The sequence below is a fragment of the Chiloscyllium plagiosum genome, chromosome 35 (genome assembly GCF_004010195.1).
Source record: "Chiloscyllium plagiosum isolate BGI_BamShark_2017 chromosome 35, ASM401019v2, whole genome shotgun sequence".
In the NCBI taxonomy this organism is placed as follows: domain Eukaryota; kingdom Metazoa; phylum Chordata; class Chondrichthyes; order Orectolobiformes; family Hemiscylliidae; genus Chiloscyllium; species Chiloscyllium plagiosum.
This window is the reverse complement of record NC_057744.1, coordinates 32,467,052-32,486,837: the sequence shown is the minus strand read 5'-3', so window position 1 is coordinate 32,486,837 and position 19,786 is coordinate 32,467,052. Positions and strand designations below refer to the sequence as shown.

General features: G+C 44.9%; 1 protein-coding gene across 1 annotated transcript in view; it reads left to right on the top strand.

Annotated features, from left to right (window-relative positions):
- LOC122540554 (V-set and immunoglobulin domain-containing protein 10-like 2) overlaps window positions 1-19,786 on the top strand; it is a 98,159-nt gene that overhangs the window by 59,275 nt on the left and 19,098 nt on the right. The window contains exons 10-13 of the mRNA XM_043676421.1: window positions 4,372-4,494; window positions 6,836-6,860; window positions 8,335-8,438; window positions 10,313-10,397. Of these exons, the coding sequence (XP_043532356.1) occupies window positions 4,372-4,494; window positions 6,836-6,860; window positions 8,335-8,438; window positions 10,313-10,397 (337 nt within the window). The remainder of the gene's footprint in view (window positions 1-4,371; window positions 4,495-6,835; window positions 6,861-8,334; window positions 8,439-10,312; window positions 10,398-19,786) is intronic.

Sequence of the window (19,786 nt, the reverse complement as noted above, 5' to 3'; positions counted from 1 at the left end):
TGCTGTTGGTTATGAGTGATAACCATAGTAGCCATTTGACAACCTGTTAGCCAGAAGCTGAGTGTTAAAACCCATTACAGGGAGTGCTCATAGACTAAACAGCAAACGGAAGGTTCTGAAGGGGATCTATGCAAAGGGCTTCGATCACAAGTTATCTGCAGTTGAATACTAATGGCCCAATGGGCTGAATGGCCGCCTTCTGTCTCAGACTTTCTTCAATTTATGAATCACAGAGTCATACAGCATGGAAACAGATCCTTAGGTCTAACCATCACATGCCGACCATAATCCCAAACTATACTAGTCCCATCTGCCTGCGCTTGGTTCATATCCCTCCAAACACTTCTTATTCATGTACTTACCTACGTGTCTTTTGAAGAACCAAAAATGAATCAAAATAAAAATTTATACGACTGGAAGTAATAACTAAGAAATCCAGAAGTAAGCTTGTAATCTCAGGCGCAGCTGCAAGATCCACGCTACTCTCAGTCCACCATTTTAGTCATGCAGAAAATTATGTGTTTGAGCTAGAGTTCTCACACTGGCTGTGCTGAATTTTGATTGTGCTTTGTGGAAATCTGATTTTTTAAACTCTCTCATGCAAGTATCTCCTCAAAAGACAAACATTGGGCCACTTTGCCAGCTCAGAGGCAATGTGTGAGCGGCAAAGACTCACACTGGTCTCTTGAAAGATTCAGTTACTTGCTGCAAACTCTGAGTTGATAATAATGAGTGACTGCACATTAATTATGGTTTAGGTCTTACTTTGTGAGATTTCTAGGAATAATGCTACCTGAAGGTGAGTTTGAAATAGAACAGGTTGGAAATGAGAGAATCTGGTCTATTCTTGCCTGTGAATTGTACTTTTTTTTTCTTCAGATTTTGTGGTTAAGCTGTTGGAAGTTGTGTAAAAGACCAGAATACTGACCTCAAACTATTTCAAATGTAATTCAGCCGGACAATATGAGGAATCCCTCTCTTTGATGCAAAACCATATACTCAGTACACTGTGTAAAATATCTGTGCACGGATGAGACTTGATAATATTCTGGGTTCAAATGTTGTCCAGTTCAAGCTGCTGAGAATCTGTTGCCTTTGATTATTGTTAACAAAGAAAGGTCAAGAAAATGCAACATGGCCTGTGGAAACTCGCCTTTCAATTATTTCAGTCCTCTTGTACCCCACCTAGTGGACATCTTAACTAGCCAGTACAGTAATTCTTTTTTATCCCGGTGTCTAAAATTCTAACTAATTAATTCACAAATCTCAGTGGTTAAGTATCTTAATCTTGTGATACATTAACTAGCCTGTCCCTTAATACTCCTCATATCATAACAACATGGTCGCTTTAATCCTTTGTCCCCCTCACAAAATTATATCATAACCAGTTAAGAAGCTAACTTTCATGTACACCAACTGGAAAGATTCCTAATCTTCAGATACCCTATTAATCTGTTAATTTAAACACGGTCTATATTATTACTTTAACTCCCAATTCTCATGTTATAATCAACCATCTGCATTTTGTACTGTACTATCTTGTAACCCCACTGTCCCTCTTGGCAATAATTTCAAAACTCTTGCCAAGTCAGGAAGTTTTCCTGATAATCCTTTTGCATGATCTTTAAATCAGATTACTCATTCTGATGACTAATAATTCAATATTTAGTTTATCTCTTTCCCTCTCTCTGTGTCTCTCTCACAATGTAGCAGATGGTGGTCAGCACGGTGGCACAGTGGTTAGCACTGCTGCCTCACAGCGCTAGAGACCCAGGTTCAATTTCCGCCTCAGGCGACTGACTGTGTGGAGTTTGCACGTTCTCCCCGTGTCTGCGTGGGTTTCCTCCGGGTGCTCCGGTTTCCTCCCACAGTCCAAAGATGTGCAGGTCAGGTGAATTGGCCATGCTAAATTGCCCGTAGTGTTAGGTAAAGGGGTAAATGTAGGGGTATGGGTGGGTTGTGCTTCGGCGGGGCGGTGTGGACTTGTTGGGCCGAAGGGCCTGTTTCCACACTGTAAGTAATCTAATCTAATCTAATCTAATGAGTTGGAGGAGTTACTAAGCAGTGCAGTGGGAGGAAGTCAAGTTAACATTTACAAAGATGCTATCATTAACTGGAATGAGCTGCAGAACATCCTCAATCAAATATTGATATTCCCACTTTGTCGATCATCTTTGTGCAGCACTGCACTGATCTTCTCTGCACTTGATTCAGAAGCTCAAGAGATCAAGCTCAGCTCCTCCCTGTTGATTCAATTTTGCCTCAATTCTGAGTCTTCGGACATTTGTCCCTTCTGCTTCTCCTTATTTGCTCTGTCGAAATGCTTTACCGCTTTGAACACTCCATTAAATCTCCCTTTAGCCCAGTCTAAAGAGAACAACCCTAGTCTCTCACATATATGATAACCGCCATCTACCCATCCCCCATCTCTTGTCGTTTGTTTCATTTCCTCTGCGCCCTCTCCCTAAAGCATGGATCCCAGATTACTCCCACCAGCAATAAGTCACAGAAGGAGGCCATTCAGCAGAAACAAATAGAAGGCTATGTCGATAAGTTCAGACAAAGAGGAACGGATGTAAGCTCATGTGAAGCAAAAATGTTAGCATGATCCATTTGGGGAAGTGAGGATTGCAGATGCTGGAGATCAGAGTCAAAAGTAGAGTGTTGTTGGACAAGCACAGCAGGTCAGGCAGCATCCGAGGAGCAGGAAAATCGACGTTTCAGCAGGAGCCCTTCTCATTCCTGATGAAGGGCTTTTGCTTGAAACGTTGATTTTCCTGCACCTCGGATGCTGCCTGACCTGCTGTGCTTTTCCAGCACCTCTCTAATCTTGACATTTGGGGAAATTGCCTGTTTCTGTGATGTTGGGGCTGGATGACTGTGGAAATTGAAATGGTCTCCAATGGTCTCTCCAGCCTCCAGTCCCCCTTTTCTAACCTTGCATCCATCAGACTTTTTCTAAAGTTTAACCACTTACTTAACAATCCTATGCTTCCACTCTTAATATTAAAACCCCTCTACTGCAGGTATGTAGCTCACCTCCTTCTTGACACAACGTACAACTGCTCATCCTGAATATTCAGATCTGATTTTAACTCTGTAGAAGTGGATGGTGTTTGATGCGTTAAAATCTCATTCTGGATGTCCAATTTGGGCATGAACTGAGTTTCAAACAGTTCATTCAATCTCTCACAAAGATTGGAATTCACTGCTCTATGTCCTGACCTCATCCACATTATGTAGTTACTACACCATAGTATAGACAGGATCTTCCAGCACAGAAAGGGGCCATTTGACACAAAAGGTCCATGATAGGGTTTACATTCCATATAAGTGTCTTCCATATCCTGTTATTCCGTTCTCTCCGATATATCTTTCTAGCTTCTCCTTAAATATATCTAACTTGCTTCCGCTCGTTCTTACGCTCTAAACTTTACCTTCTAACTACTCTCAAGCTAAAGAGAGCTATAAGGAAGGAGCTGTGATTCCCATCAATCCTGATGAAGAGCTTATGCCCAAAATGTCGACTCTCCTGCTCCTCAGATGCTGCCTGACCTGCTGTGCTTTTCCAGCACCACACTCGCAACTCTGATCTCCAGCATCTGCAGTCCTCATTTTCTACTCCCTGGATTATCAGAACATCTTTTATTTTACATTATCCTAAAATTTCATATGAGGCCTCCATCAGTCCTGTCTTTTCTGGATAGTTTCCCTCCTACCTCCTCAGGTAATTAAAGCCACTATAAGACATTATATAGACCAAGTGCTACTTGTGAATCCAACAATGGGACCTTTGCCCCAGTCATGCATTAGTCCAATTCCCTCCTAAAGGAGCCAGCACCAACTGAAAATTCAACTATTCTATACTAACCCTTGTTCACTTATCATTCCCTCTGTTGACAATCTTGATTCCTCACCCCTCAGCAATATTCAGTTCCAAATCCTCATCATTGTCTCCAAATTCCTTCATGACTTCACCTCTTGATAGCTACAGCCCACTTGCCATTTTCCCCACTTTAGCTCTTGGATACACTATGTAATAATCGGTGTCCTCGGTAACAGCTTTGAACGTACATGGAAGCCACGCTCTGTGATTCCCTCTCCAACTCTCCTGCTCAGGCAGCTTCTCCCCTCTTCTTTGTTGAAGTGCACAATATGATCGATATATTCACAATTACATTTCATTAATAACATTTCTAATGGAGAAATTTCCCATGTTGACTGTTCATATAGATCTGAATAATTTCTGTTGTTGTTTAAATTCCTGTGCATGATTTTTAAAAGAGTTTTTAAAAATTGAGTGAACAATTTTGTTTCAATCATTCCACTTTAAGAAGGCACTACTAACTTGCCATCTCTGTCTATTTTCAGCGGACCCCCCTTTTAGTGCCCTGCCAGCTGTGATTGGTGCTGCGGTAGCAGGAATGCTGATAGCTGTTGTAGGAACTGTCTTGATGATTCAGTACATTATAAGGAACCGTGAAAGCATTCCATGTAAGTAATTCCCAGCCCTTCCTCATCAAAATGGCACTTCAACTGTCGCCACACACTGGCCTGTAAAAGTAGGCACTTCTTAAAGGGGGGAGCACTTTATAATTTGCTCGAGACCCCAAAAGGCAGAACAGTGGCTCAGTGGTTAGTACTGCAGCCTCACAGCATCAGGCACCTGGGCTTGATTTGCACATTCTTCCTGTGTCTGTGTGTTTCCTCTGGTGCTCTGGTTTCCTCCCACAGTTCAAAGATTTTCAGGTTCAGTGTAAAGAAGGAGCTTAACTTTGTACCTAGCCTATGCTGTACCTCTGGGACTGTTCATTGGTGTACAAGAAGATTAACTCGATGCATTAGCCATACTAAATTGCCCATAGTGTCCAGGGATGTGTAAACTATGTGGATTCATCGTGGGAAATGCAGGGATAGGGTATGGTGTGGATCTGGGTGGCATGCTCTTTGGAGGGTCAGTGTGGACTCAATGGGCCGAATGATCTGCTTCTACACTCGATGATTCTATGAATTTCAGCTTAGGGTCTTGAGCCCCAGTTTGTGAAGCCCTGCATTCTAGTGTCCCCATCAAATATCCCAGGGCAGGTACAGCATAGCGTTAAATACAGAGTTAACCAATCTCTACACTGACCCAACAAACCCAGAGCATGTACAGCAAGGGTTAGATGCAAAGTTGATCTTCTTGTACACCGACCCCATTAAACAGTCCCAGAGGTACAGCATAGGTTAGGTATAGAGTAAAGCTCCTTCTTTACTCTGAAAAAGATCAGAGTTTATATTGTGCCTTATCAGACCTCTGATAAATATCTTGCATCCAATACATCTCTGTGAAGAGCAGTTACAGTTGTCTGTTGGCCATACACTAGCTGGTGCCCTGAAACAGCAATGAAATGAATAATCAATTGGTGCCTGTTTTTGGCTGAAAGTGAAATGTGTGTCAGAATATGAGAGAAAGCTTCTTGCTCTTCAGTTAGTACCATTGATATTTAACAGCCACTTGAACAGGCTAAAAGACAGCTCTACTGACAATGCAGCCCTCCCTCAATCAGCACTGTTCTGGAGTGGCAGTCCTAATGAGACACACTCAAGATCTAGAAAAATCTTTGAGCCCTCAGCTTTCCAAGTGAGCCAAGTTGACTATTGTTCCACTGCTCAGACCCCAGGCAATGCAGAGTAAAGCTTCTTCTACTCTGCCTCAAATATGTTTTAGCCTTAATCTCAGGAGGCCTGAATTGATCAGTTAGTGGTTTGCTCTATAGTATGACTGGCTGAAAACTCAATGTCAACAACATTTTTACGATTGGTAAAGATAGCTGCTAGATCTAGAAAATCACACATGTCCACTTTTGGGGTGATAGGGTCACAGTATTCATGGTCAATGCCTAATTGAGTCAGTGGCACCCCCAATCTCACCAATCAGAGGGCTGGCAGCAGAGCAGCCTCAGACATGCCACTATTAGCAGGCACCCAGAGCGAAAGGATGTCCCTGATGCCCTCAATGACAACTGGGGTGAGTTGGGTGAAAGGCTGGCAGTCAGTGTACAGCAAGTGTGAAGGCTGGGAGGGGTCATGGGCCGCTGTTGCCATGGGGACAGCCATTGCCAATGAAGAGGTATTCGGTGGGGGGGTTCCTTGGAGTGCACCCAAAGGGGCACTTCTTGCCGCTACCCTGAGCCCTGCAGTCCTCACTTTCTCCTCCCTCAAGGAGGTCACCAAGTTTCACTGGACAAACTCCCCAGGAACCTGCCAACATGGGCACAGTGCCTGGGAGGTGGGACATCCCTAAATGACCAAACAATTAATGCATTTAGTCACCTGGCAGGCAAATGATGGTCATGCCCTGGCTCCACCTTCTAGCCTGTCATTAAAGGCCCCAGGAAATTCTGAGTCAATGTCCAAGGTGGGACGGTGTGTCGCTTTGAAGGGAATATGGAAGTGACAGTGTTCCCATGCACCTTGTGCTGCTGAGGTCAGGCCAGTTAGGATCCAAGACAATGCGTAGCCATTGTATCACACAACAGCCAATATAAATATGATCATTAATCCAAGATTCATGGAGTTGTTGGGTTCAGATTGCAGGAAATATATCTGTGACATGGCCTGAAAGGGACTCTGTCATCCTGAGCAGTGAGGGAGAACTGATGGAAGAGGACGCTGTTATGAAATCCTGAATAAGGGAGAACTGATAATTTAAAACATTGCATTAAAAATTTATGCTGTGTATCAGAGGAAGTATATTTACTAAAATAACCCTGCATAACTATTGTGTTGTCCTTGGTTAGTTTCTGAGGGAGCTACGGCTCTGTTTTAATGTCCAATTGTCTCTCTTTCTTAGGGCTGCACGATCTGCTATTTCAGCGGTAAGTACTGAAAAATACCATGACCAGGTTTCCAAGGTTTCTGTAGGGGAAATGTTCAGCATTTCCACTTGTTCCTGAGAGCTCACCTTTCACTCCTGACACTGCTTAAAGTGCATGCCTGTCTTGAGAATTTTAATGGCTCCTCTAGCACCAACAGCCTTGACTTTTTGGAGTGAGTTTCAGAAGGCCATTAGTTTGTCTGGAAAATTATCTCCCAATTGCATTCCGGAATGGTATAACTCAAAATGTTAAAATGGTGCTTCCCCACCAGAAGCTATAGTTTCTCATTATAGAAACATAGAAAATAGGTACAGGAGTAGGCCATTCGGCCCTTCAAGCCTGTACCACTATTCAATGTGATCATGGCTGGTCATACAATCTCAGTATCCCATTCCCACCCTCTCTCCATTTCCCTTGCTCCCTTTTGCCACAAGGGCCACTTCCAGCTCCCTCTTGAATCTATCTAATGACCTGACCCCAACAGCTTCCTGTGGGGGAGAATTCCACAGCTCTCTGAGTGAAGAAATGCTTCCTATTCTCAGTTTTGAATGGCTTACCCCTTATTCTTAGACTATGACTCCTAGACTTCCCCAACATCAGGAACATTCTTCCTGCATCTAACCTGTCCACTCTCATCAGGACTTTATAAGCTTCTGTAAGATTTCCCCCCACCCACCCCAGTCTCCTAAATTCCAGCGAGTACAAGTCCAGATGATCCAGTCTTCTCATATGCCATCCCAGGAATTAATCTGGTGAACCCTCACTGGACTCCCTCAATAGTGAGAATGTCCTTCCTCAGACGAGGAGACCGAAAACTGGGAAAGTACTCACATTATGTGTCCAATCCAATCCCAGTGTCATTTCACCACCTCAAACTCAAAGCTTAACAAAACAAACGTATGCAACCTGAAAACTTAATGTAACCTTTCAATCCCTGGTGAAATTCTTGAGTTTTCAAAGCTAGATGTGGCTTTGAAATTGGTTTTATCAATGCCAGTAGGTGGTTGAAACCAATGATGTATTGATGGTGTTTGTTTATTCCAAAACCTGCTCAGTACTGCCCTTGGTGAGTCGTTCACTGCTCTATAACAAAAGGTGTCTTACGTTTAAAGTTGAATATAGCACTCACAAGATGAACATATCCAGATATAGACAAATATCATTATAAACTGAAAATGTGTTGCTGGAAAAGCGCAGCAGGTCAGGCAGCATCCAAGGAACAGGAGAATCGACATTTCGGGCATAAGCCCTTCTTCAGGAATATCATTATAAATATGACCATTAGGATTTATAAAGGAAGAGGGTCAGCAGATTTTTAATCTATTGTACAGTTAGCATGAGAAACGAACTGATCAGCTGAGCTGAATCAATTTTATTATTCAGTGGCTTCTTATGGGGAACGCGCTGAGTTGGGAAATGGTTTCAATGAACTGAGATGGTAATAATCAGAACTGTCTCACCTTCCTTTTGATAGACCGACCAATGAATTGCAGGAGCAGATTAATTTTCCGGAGGATGCTGATGTTACTTCCCCAGCTGAGGGTGAAGACATTGTGGAAAACAGAGAACAGACAGAAGGTATCAGATTTATCATTACTGGCTTTGTTCTCTAAAAGTCTCACCCGGTCACAATCCAAGAGCTGAGCAAATAGCCTCAGTGCTCTCCCTGAACTGACTTCAAAACCTCAAAGATGTCGTCTCTTTGGCTCTCTCATCCTGATTGATTCCCCCACCCTGACTGGCTCCCTTACCCTGACTGGCTCCCTTACCCTGACTGGCTCCCTTACCCTGACTGGCTCTCTCGCCCTTATTGGTTCCGTCATCCTGATAAGTTACTCCCCTATCCCTGTGGGGAATGCTTTGCATTCCTCCCAACCCTAACTCTCTCCACCCTTCAGCTGCGAGCCCTGGCAGTTCCCATTGAGCTCTGAAGCCATTATTAGGACATAACGGGCTGAACATACATCTGATGCTCAAAGACCATGTACCTGGGCTGTTGAAGTCAGAATAGTGATCAAACTTTTTAATTTAGTTTGTCTTGAGTCACATTGGTCATAGTAACATAGAACTGGAATTCTAATCAAGCTCATGTTTGGAAAATCTATCATCCAGTTCTTTTAGTTCTCCAATGTCATTTCCAAATTTCTAATGAGGGATGGCTCAATGGTCTGTTGAAGGACTAGATAAACACACCATGAAGAGTGTGGTGCTGGAAAAGCACAGTCGGTTAGGCATCATGCGCGGAGCGGGAGAGTCGACATTTCAGGCAAAAGCCCTTCATCAGGAACAGCTTGTTGAAGGCCTGGGGCCTGGTTGAAGCCTCTCCACTGACAAGTAGAGCTTCTCAATCTTTGTGATATTTTAAGGTCAGAAGGGATGCTGGTAAATTCTGGGTCTCAGGATGTGGTTGGGGGTGGATGTGGAGGCATGGGGTGGAAATTCCCTGTTATTCACTGCATCAAATTAACTTCAAGGAAGACACATTCAGAAATTTTGTCAGCACGGACGAGTTGGACTGAAGGGTCTGTTTCCATGCTGTACATCTCTATGACTCGATAGTTGGCCAATGTTTCTCTGAAGATCCCTTCTTGTTTCTTATCAAAGCAAGGGTAACATTAAATCTCTAAATTATATCAAACTTCTTGCAATTATGAGCTAATTCTAAAATGGGTCACTTTCAGGAGTTGTGTATATCACTGAAGTTAGGATGGTATCTTCAACAAACGCTAAACTATTCATAGCCTTCCTGGAAGGAAGATATCAAAAATATATTTTATGCCATTATCGACAAACACAGATTCATAAAGGGGCTGTTGCCTTGTGTTACACTCCAGTCACTGAATGCAGGCCCTGTGTCATTGTATACTTTAATGCCTTCTTTTGACATGGGCATTGCTGGCTAGGGCGGTTTTTGTTGGCCATTTAAAGGTGCTGGGGAGATGTTTTTTTGCTCTGTGGCATTTCCCTTTCTGTGATGTTGCCATTTCAGAGCTTACTGCTGAAAATGTGTTGCTGGAAAAGCGCAGCAGGTCAGGCAGCATCCAAGGAACATTTCAGAGCTTACACCATATTGCCTAGGCCTGGGGTGGGGCCTCATGTTAGTTAGACCAACTAAAGATAATAGATATTCTTCCCTAAAGGAACGTTAGCGAATCCATTGGGCTTTTTAACAATATTTGCTTAAAATTTCCATGACAGCAATTGGCTTTCAAATGCAGATGTATTAATTGAATGACTCTACATGCCGTGAGCTGCTGTGTTGGGCTTTGAACCTGTGTCCCAAGAGAATGGACATGGGCTTGCTAACCCAGTGACATTACCATTATGTCACCATCTCACCCAATCCTGATAGTGGGAGTTGTGCTTTGTTGAGGAAATCAATCGGTCTCTCATGTGCTGCGAGGGAAACTTGGGATTGCATTTCTCAGGAACATGGGACTCATTCCCAATAGCTGCCTTCCCTCTTGCAGAAACCAGCCCAGATGCTTCAGCTGAGGAGACTCTCACCACTACGGCCACCACCGAATCATCAATCAAGTCACCCCTAAACCTTCTTTTCTCTAGTGAAAACAGCCCCAAGTGCGTCAGTCTTTCCTCATACGATTTTCCTTCCATACCAGGCAACATCCTGGTAAACCTCCTCTGCACCCGTTCCAATGCCTCCACATCCTTCCTATAGTATGGCGACCAAAACTGCACACAATATTCCAGATGCGGCCGTGCCAGAGTCTTATACAACTGCATCATGACCTCAGGACTCCGGAACTCAATTCCTCTACCAATAAAAGCCTTCCCTCTTGCAGAAACCAGCCCAGATGCTTCAGCTGAGGAGACTCTCACCACTACGGCCACCACCGAATCACCGTCTGCTGGCGCTGAGCAAGGAGATAGCACAGCCCCAGAATCAACCGGCACCTGAGAGTCTGAGATGGAGCTTGAGGAAACAGTGGAGTTCTCTCTCCAGGAGGATAGATTCAAACTTTGATCAAGTCATATTGATGCTTGTGCTTTCTGAAAACATGAAAGGAACACTGGCCCATTGAGCTCCATCGTTTCTGTTCGAGTGCTGAGCAATTTTAGGAAATGATTATATTAATATGTGCTGCAATTGACTGGACTGTGAAAGATTTATGAATTTCATTGCAAATGACTTTATGGCTAACAGTGCATGGCCACCTGTGTCACCTTCTCCTTCTCCTGCCACCCTCCCTCCCCCCATTATCTGAAGCTTCTCATTCCAGTGAGATTTCCAGCTGTTGTTCAGGCTGCTGCATTCAGAGGCTGATCCCACAGTGCTTGAATTTAGACCATCATGAGTATCAGTCATTATTGTATTTTATGGCCCTGTACCATTACTGGCAGCATCATCACTTTGGATTGGGGTCAACAATTAATAGCGATGTCAAGTACAGTACAATAATAAAGCTCTATGCTTACTAGACTAGATATCCAGAGGTCTGGATTTATAATTCAAAGAAATGAGTTGGAATCTTGCTGTGGGTGTTCTGTGGGAGTCTAACACCAGGGGGCACAATTTTGAACTAAGGGATCTCCCATTGAAGATGGAAATGAAGAGATGTTACTTCACAGAGTTGCTAATCTTCCTCAGAGAGACATGGAGTCGGGCAGAGTTTTCATTGGCAGGGCAATAAATGCAGCATATTATTTTCCTTCCTCTCTGTTCACTGCACCTCATGTTAGTTTTCAATAGTTTGGGAAAGGCACCCAGACCATTTGGACGTCAACAATTGCCAAAGACATTCACCATTTAAGAAATATTCTACATTTCTCTCTTCCTATATCTTTTTTCACATTATATTCCATCTGTAATGCCCTTACCCACTCACCCAGCCTGTTCCAATCCCCTTGAAGCCTCCTTGCATCCTCCTCACAGCACACATTGCTTTGTGTCATCAGCAAATATAGACATATTGGGAATTATCTTGTATTGGTCTGAATGCTGTGGTCTCAGAGTGATTTGTGACAGAATCGGGTAAGAAATCTGACCAAACCCACCTCGATCTTAAGGTTATCATCTTTCTTTTTTTCTGCACTAGCAGTGAGGCAGGTTTTTCACTGGGCAGCGGTGAGTTGCTGATTAAGGAGGAGGATTCTTTGTAAAATGCCTGATTGTCATAACTCACCTCAGTAATATTCAACTTCCTATCTTAGCAAGCACACTGGACCTTGAGGAATCTCAACATGGAAGTCAGAGTGAGTACTGAGTGACTTCGACTGACTGTGAGGAAGCTCCATATTGCTCAGCATCAATACCTCAGGGCATGAGTCATGGGCACCAGCTGTATGCACCCCTCATCTGGGGGCATTGGCATCTGAGAGTTGCCAACCCCTCATTGTCCTCAAGGCAGCTCTCCGATCCACTTGCCTTTGGAAGTGCTGAGCTGCTTCGCAGGGTGCACCAGCATCTCGTCTAGAGATGGGGGGCACCTTAATCGCAGGGACAGGGACCCAGCTCATGGATCAGACCAGGCTGTACCTCAGGGATAGCCGCTTCCTCCCTTAGCCAGGTCTTATCGTGGCCTTTGCTGGCCACAGTCCTCAGTCAGACGGACGGACAATCTCACTCCTGCACCATGTACCAGCAGCTAATGCGGCAAAGACACGGCATGTGCACAAAGCAGGCAGCCGCGTCTCCAAGTCTATACAGAATCGTTCTCATCAAAGTCCATGCAGTTATCCATCAGTCATAGAGTCACAGCGCAGTCAGTCCAGGACAGCCTGTGATTCCAGTCCAGGGGATTGGCCACAGTCAAGGCATTCTTTAGATTTAGATTACTTTCCAGTGTGGAAACAGGCCCTTCGGCCCAAAAGGTCCACACCGACCCTCCGAAGAGCAACCCACCCAGACCCATTCCCCTACATTTACCCTTTCACCTAACACTACGGGCAATTTAGCATAGCCAATTCACCTGACCTGCACATCTTTTGGACTGTGGGAGGAAACCGGAGCATGCGGAGGAAACCCACGCAGACACGGGGAGAATGTGCAAACTCCACACAGTCAGTTGCCTGAGGTGGGAATTGAATCCAGATCTCTGGTGCTGTGAGACAGCAGTGCTAACCACTGTGCCACCTTGCCGCCCACATTCTCTGTTACGGGGTCTGCACCTCTGCAATACAGAGAGCAGGTTATGGTCAGTCCTGTGGTTCTAGAGCAGATAGTCCAGGGGGTAGGGCTAATGCAGTTGGGGAGATGTACAGCCATCAGTAAGGGCTCTGAGCTGTTCGAGTGTCTTATGGCTAGTCCTCTGGGTGCCAGAGGACTGAACTGTTGCTTCCTCAGCCAGATGCAGAACTGAGAGTGCTCACCAGTTTATGACCCTGTCCCCTAGCCTGTCTACGGTTTGCCCTGAGGTGGCAGTATCCAGGCTTGTGGGGGTACAGGAGGCAGTATTGCCAATGCTTGGTACTCTCATCCTCTCAGAACATGGGTGACCTCTGGTGCAAGCAACCATTTCCCAACAGACAACATGGCCATCCCACTGACACGTGAGTACAGAAGAGAGAGAAACCTCATACCCAGTGATTAGAGGTAGAGCATATAATCAACATCACAGACACTACAGTTAATGGATGGCTGGCAATGCAGTAAAGAGTGGGACCTGGTCCGTGGGATGTTAGTGTCTCTGTATCCCTGAGAAAGTGGTTATCAGTCTTCTCCTGTGAGTGACATGGTCCTCTCCTCATTGGGAGCGAGGAATCTGATGTCGGGTTCCCCTCCATCTGCTTGCCTGTTGTGGACTGAGAATGAGAGGCAAGAAAGGATTGAGTGAGATAGAAATGAGTGGAAGAGCCATTGGTGGGGGAAAAGTGGTGAGGTGTTTCTGGGGAGTGATAAGACAGCGCAGAGGGCACGCAGGGTTTGCATTATGGGAGGTTTGTGAGTTGGAAAGGGGGGGGAAGTGAAAGAGCAATGGGGGTGGGGGGGGGGGGATTACAGGGAAACAGTAGAGGTGGCAGAGCATGGACCTTGATGGGAAGTGGATGCAGTCGAAGAGATAAGTGTGGGGTAGCAGAGTGATGATTATGGCACTTACTCTGGCAGAGAAGGCCCTTGATGCTGTTGGCCAATCCTGCAGACTATGGAAATCGCAATGTCTCAGGTAGCAACCTCAGACCAGAATGCTTGGCTCTGGGATCATGGCTTCCTCTGACACATCTCGTCTGCACCATCATCACCAGGCTCCCACCAGCAAACTCCGCCCCACCCCAAACATCCAGGTCCATGTTGGGAGAATAGTGGCATCACCTTCCCCTTCTCTGCCATCTTCAGACTGTAGGTCTGTCAGTGAGCAGGGCAGCTGTGGAGCCCCAGTCCTTATATAGGTGCCCCAGTTCTCCTACTGGGTGACCCACTGACAACTATTTTCAATCATTGACCTTTAGCAAGTAGGAGAATAATACTCGAGTGAGCTGTACACTTGAATTTCTCTCATGTGATTCTGTTATCAAGTCATTGAGTCATACAGTACAGAAACAGCCCCTTCAGCCCAATTCATCCATGCTGGCCAGGTTTCCCAAGCTTAATTAATCCTGTTTGCCAGCATTTGGCCTATATCCCTCTAAACCCTTCCTATTCATGCACCTGGCCAAATGCCTTTTAAGTATTGTCATTGTACCTGCCTCCACCACTTACCCTGGCAGTTCATTCTGTAAATGCACCACCTTCTGTGTAAAAAGTTACCCCTTAGGTCCTTTCTTAATCTTTCCTCTCTCACCTTAAACCTATACTCTCTAATTTTGAACTCCCTTACTCTAGGGAAAACACCTTTACAATTTGTCTTACCTATGCTCCTCATGATTTTCTAAACTTTGATAAGGTCATCCCTCAGCCTCCTATGCTCTATTCAGCTTCTGCCCTATAACTCAAACTTCCCAGTCCTGTTGCTTGGAGATCTGAACCAAGATCTGTAGCTCAGAAAATCGATTTACTTACTGCAGCCTTTTGACTCTTGGTGTGGTCTTTCAACATGAGCAACAGATATTAATTACACTTCAGCTGTGCTGTGTCTCTCGAATCCAGTTTTGCAATCATTGCCACATTGATGACTTAACGTATACATGTTTCTTTCACTAAGGAATTACCGCTAAAGTAAACTTAATAACATTTCAGTAAAGCATAACAATGCGTTATTTGACATCTGTGAGGAATCTTTCCAGGAGATCTTTTGTTGCAGTTGGCAGTGTCACTGCCTCCGAACCAGAAGGCCTGGGTTCAAGTTCCAGCCAACGGACAGTATTTTCATAACACAGCCAAACTACAAACTGCTGTCGACTACAGGCCCTTCCAATGTATATCCCTGCCACGCAGAGAGAGAGAGAGAGATTCTTCATCAGCCACGTTCAATAGAAAGAATGGGAGACTCTACCCTCACTATGTTATTATTATTAAACTATATTATTAAACTGACGAAAGTTCAGAAAAGATTTACCAGGACATTGCTGGGAATGGAGGATTTGAGATATAGAAATAGACTGGAACTTTTTTCACTGAAGCATAGGAGGTTAAGGGGTGACCTTAATGAGGTTTATAAAATCGTGAGGGGCATAGATAAGGTGATTGACAAGAGTCTTTTCACTAGGGTGTGGGAGTTCAAAATTAGGGGGCATATTTTTAAGGTGAGAGGAGAAAGACTTTAAAAGGACTTGAGGGGCAACTCTTTTCCAGAGAGAGTGGTTCGTTTAGAATGAACTGCCAGAGGAAGTGGTGGATGCAGGTACAGTTACAATGTTTAAAAGGCATTGGGATAGGAAAGGTTTGCAGGGATATGGGCCAAGCACAGGCAGGTGGGACTAGTTTGGTTTGGGATCATGGTCGCTGTGTACTGGTTGGACCGAAGGATCTGTTTCTGTGCTGTGTGACTCTATGACTGTATCTCGATCACCTCATGTGTGTAAAGGCAAAGAAAACTGGGACACAGCAGCAGCTGGAAATCTGTTCCTCGACATTTCACTTCGAGCAACTTGGCATCCACTCCATCTCACTGTCAGGTTGTAGGCCAAGGGGAGTCAAAATCACAGCACATGCCTGAGAGAAAGTGCTTTGTTCAGAAAAATTGGTTTGTTCCCAAGAGGCATTTTGCCGCTCCTCCTGTATGTTCAAGGCCAGATTTCCAGTCTGTGGTGACGGCCTGCAATCCTGTTCGAACACGGGTCACCACAGCTCATGACCATCCGCCTGAGCCCGGCAGCAGCCTGAGCTTCCATCACCACAGGCAAATATGTGTGTGGCTTCTGCTTACGTTCCAACAGAGTCAGAGACTCAATGCTGCACCGTGGCTGGGGCTTCAGGTTTTCTCCTGGTGTTGGCTTGGCACATCTACTCCATCAAGAATGAGCTTCAAATGGTGCGGGGTGCCCTGCAACTGCTGGCCTCCTCCAGGCTTTTTGGGGTAACCTGCAGACCAAGCATTCCATTGTGCATACACATCACCCTTAGTCTGTATGCCAACCCATCAATGGGCCTATCTGTATCACCTGGACAGTCCGTGCTGATGATCTTGCTCTCTAGTGAGGTGATGTCTATGTTACTCTTGCCCCCAACATTGTCTGTAGTGCCCTCAAGTCTAGTGGCTCATAACATATTGCTAAGCATGTGTAATGTAAGTATCAGTGTCACAGTGAATGACCTTGTTCCTTACTCACTCTGCCACTACCCTCCCACTCCTCCATTTTTGTCCTTCCACTGACTGGCTCTGGCACAGTCCTTTGGAACCAGAAAAAGGGAGAATGGCTCAAAGATAAGGTCCAAGCTGAGTTGGAGGAGTTGGAACAAGAGGTCCACACTGGTACCCAAATGCAGCACTTAGTGTGGCTGAATGGTTACTTACTGCTCTGAATGTACTTCCTGGTACCCAGCTCAGTTCTCCAAAAGGCCAGTGAGATCTTAATTATTGCTCCCCAATGTGCCCATTCCATTGTAATTACATTTAGATTTTTCTTAACTCGTGCATGAAATGTGGGTATTATTGGCTGGGCCAGCATTTATTGCCCGCCCCTAGTTGCCCCTTGAGAAGGTGGTGATGAGCTGCCTTCTTGAACCACTGCAGTCCCTGAGCTGTAGGCACACCCACAGTGTAGTGCAGAGCGAGGGTAAATATTTATCAAAGTTTCATTGAAAGCCAGGGTTCAACACATGCAGCAGGTAAAACACTGCACATCATTTCTCTACCCACTCCATCAAGGGAACAGAGGAAGTGAACTTGCTCAGAATTCAAACACAGTAATGCCAGCCACCCAAAACATTTTGACAAATATATTTTGTGACCGCTGAGGAATTTCTAGCAGAGTCAGTGTGAACTATTCTGAAGAATTGTCTGGACCTTTGGGATGATGTGAGTTCCCTGTAAGTTTAGTTATTGTGATCTTTTACCCTTTGACCTCTGAAGCTGGTGCTCAGGAGGTGCACTGTTTTCTGCTGGCTAACTATCACAGAAGCCCCATATTGTCTCTCAACAGCTTTGTGCCGTGGAATGGAGTAACTGAGCGTAACGGCATCATTAATTCTCATGGCTCAATGCAGAGCTCCTCTTTAAGAGTCTTGGAAATACAGAAAGGACAATAAGAAAAAGAAAACTTACGTATATGTGCATGTGTTTTGTGTCTGTGTGTGTGTATGTGTCTCTGTGTGTGTGGGTGTGTCTGTGTGTATCTATGTGTGTGTTGTGTGCATCTGTTTGTGTCACTATGTTTCTGTGTGGTGGTTGTCTGTGTGTGCGTGTGTTTCTCTGTCTCTGTGTGCATCTTTATCTGTGTCTGTCTGTCTCTGTGTTTGTTTGTATGTGTATTTTTCTGGCTCTTGTTCTATACATTTTCCAAATCGATTGAGGTAAAGAAAGTATTAACTTTATAAAAGAAACATCTTGCTGCAGCTTCATCCTGTCACAAGGCTGCGAGAGAGAGTGACTGAACATTAAATCATTCCCTCTGATGATGTGTACCAACTCATTAACATATCACACAGACAGATGAGGAAGCTGAAGGGCATACATAGGCTGAAATGGAGAGATCAAAGTTCCCCAGATATTCTCCCCATCCTTCTCTTCCATGATACACATTCAGGTAAGTTATTAATCCTTTGGCTTGGCAGGCAATCCCTAGGCTTGGGTTTCTGAGTGCACAATTACAGCTGCCTTTGGGAAAGCCAATCTGGAGAGGAATTCTCAGTGAGGCCTTGGGGTTTCTAAAGATTGAGATGGCTGCTTGATGTGATGTTAGCTTCACATGGGGTCAGGAAGGTGAGATCACCTCCAGAGTGAGACACAGCCCAAGTGAGTACATAGTACAGGGAATTTGGAGGCCCGGTGAGAATTCAGTACAGGGGGGAAGAGATACTTTCTGCTTGTTTGGTTTCAGATCATGGTTTGTAAGGTTTTTTTAAAACAGGATAAATTGAAGCTCACATTCAAAGCCCACCACAATAGAGTCACATTACAGGCAAACTGTAATTTAGTTGGTTGGTGGTAGGTGCTAATTTGACTATCTATTATAGGTTACTTTCAGATTGAAGGTAAATAGGGAAAATATTTACAGGCTACAAACCAAAAGGCCAATACAAAATCTTTAAAAATAAAATTAACAGCTAAGTAATTAAAACAGAGATGCAGGGTCAGGTGATGTGTTGGACGTGGAGCTGATGGACCCCATTGTAATTCATAGTGATCGCATCTGCAGCAAATGTTGCTTGAGAAACTCTGGCTCAGAGTTGATGAGCTGGAGTCTGAGCTTCAAACACTCCAACACTCCATTGTTGAGGATGAGATTGAGGAATACTCGGAAGTGCATGGTAAAATAGGGTTGGGTCAGCATGGTTTCGTCAAGGGGAGATTGTGGCTAATACATTGGTTAGAATTGAAGAGTGTGTTGCTGGAAAAGCACAGCCGGTCAGGCAGCGTTCGAGGAGCAGGAGAATCGACGTTCCGGGCATAAGCTCTTTATCAGGAATGAGGCTTGTGGGCCAAGGGGACTGGGAGATAAATGACAGAGTTGGGGCTGGGGGTAGGTAGCTGGGGATGTGATAGGTAGATGAAGGTGGGTGAGAAAATGATATGTCAGAGAGGAGGGTGGAGCAGATAGATGGGGAGGAAGATGGACAGGTAGGACAGGTTAAGGGAGCGGTGCCGAGTTGGAAGGTTGGGACTGGGATAAGATGGTGGTGGAGGAACTGAGGAAACTGGTGAAATCCACATTGATCCTGTGTGGTTGGATGGTCCCAAGGCAGAGGATGAGGCGTTCTTCCTCCAGGCTTCAGGGGGTTACTATTTGGCAAGGGTTTGGCCAAAATGTCGATTCTCCTGCTCCTCGGATGCTGCCTGGCCGGCTGTGCTTTTCCAGCGCCACAGGCTTTGACTCTAATCTCTGGCTTCTGCAGTCCTCACTTTCTCCAAATCAGTTAGAATTATTTGGGAAGGTAATGAACAAGTTAGTGAAAGGAGAGCCAGTGGATGTGGTTCATTTGGATTTCTAGAAGCCAGAAGGTGCTGCACAGCAGGCTCCTGAATGAAAAAGAGGCTGTGGTGGTAGGGACAAGGAACTGGCATGGATAAAGGATTGGAGGTTGCATGGAAGGAGGATTGGCTGACTGGCAGAAGGTAGATACTAGGGATAAAAGGGTCTTTTTCAGGATGGCGGCTGGTGACTGGTGGAATATTGGGACCACAACTACTCACATTATGCATTGCTAAGTTTGCAGATGACACCAAGATAGATGGAGGGACAGATAGTGTTGAGGAAGCAGGGAGGCTGTAGATGGACTCGGACAGTCAAGAGAGTGGGGAAAGAAATGGCAGCTGGGATCCGATGTGGGAAAGTATGAGGTTTTGTAACTTAGTAGGTTGAATACAGGCATAGATTATTTTCTAAACGGAGAAAGTCTTTGGCAATCTGAAGCACAAAGGGACTTGGGA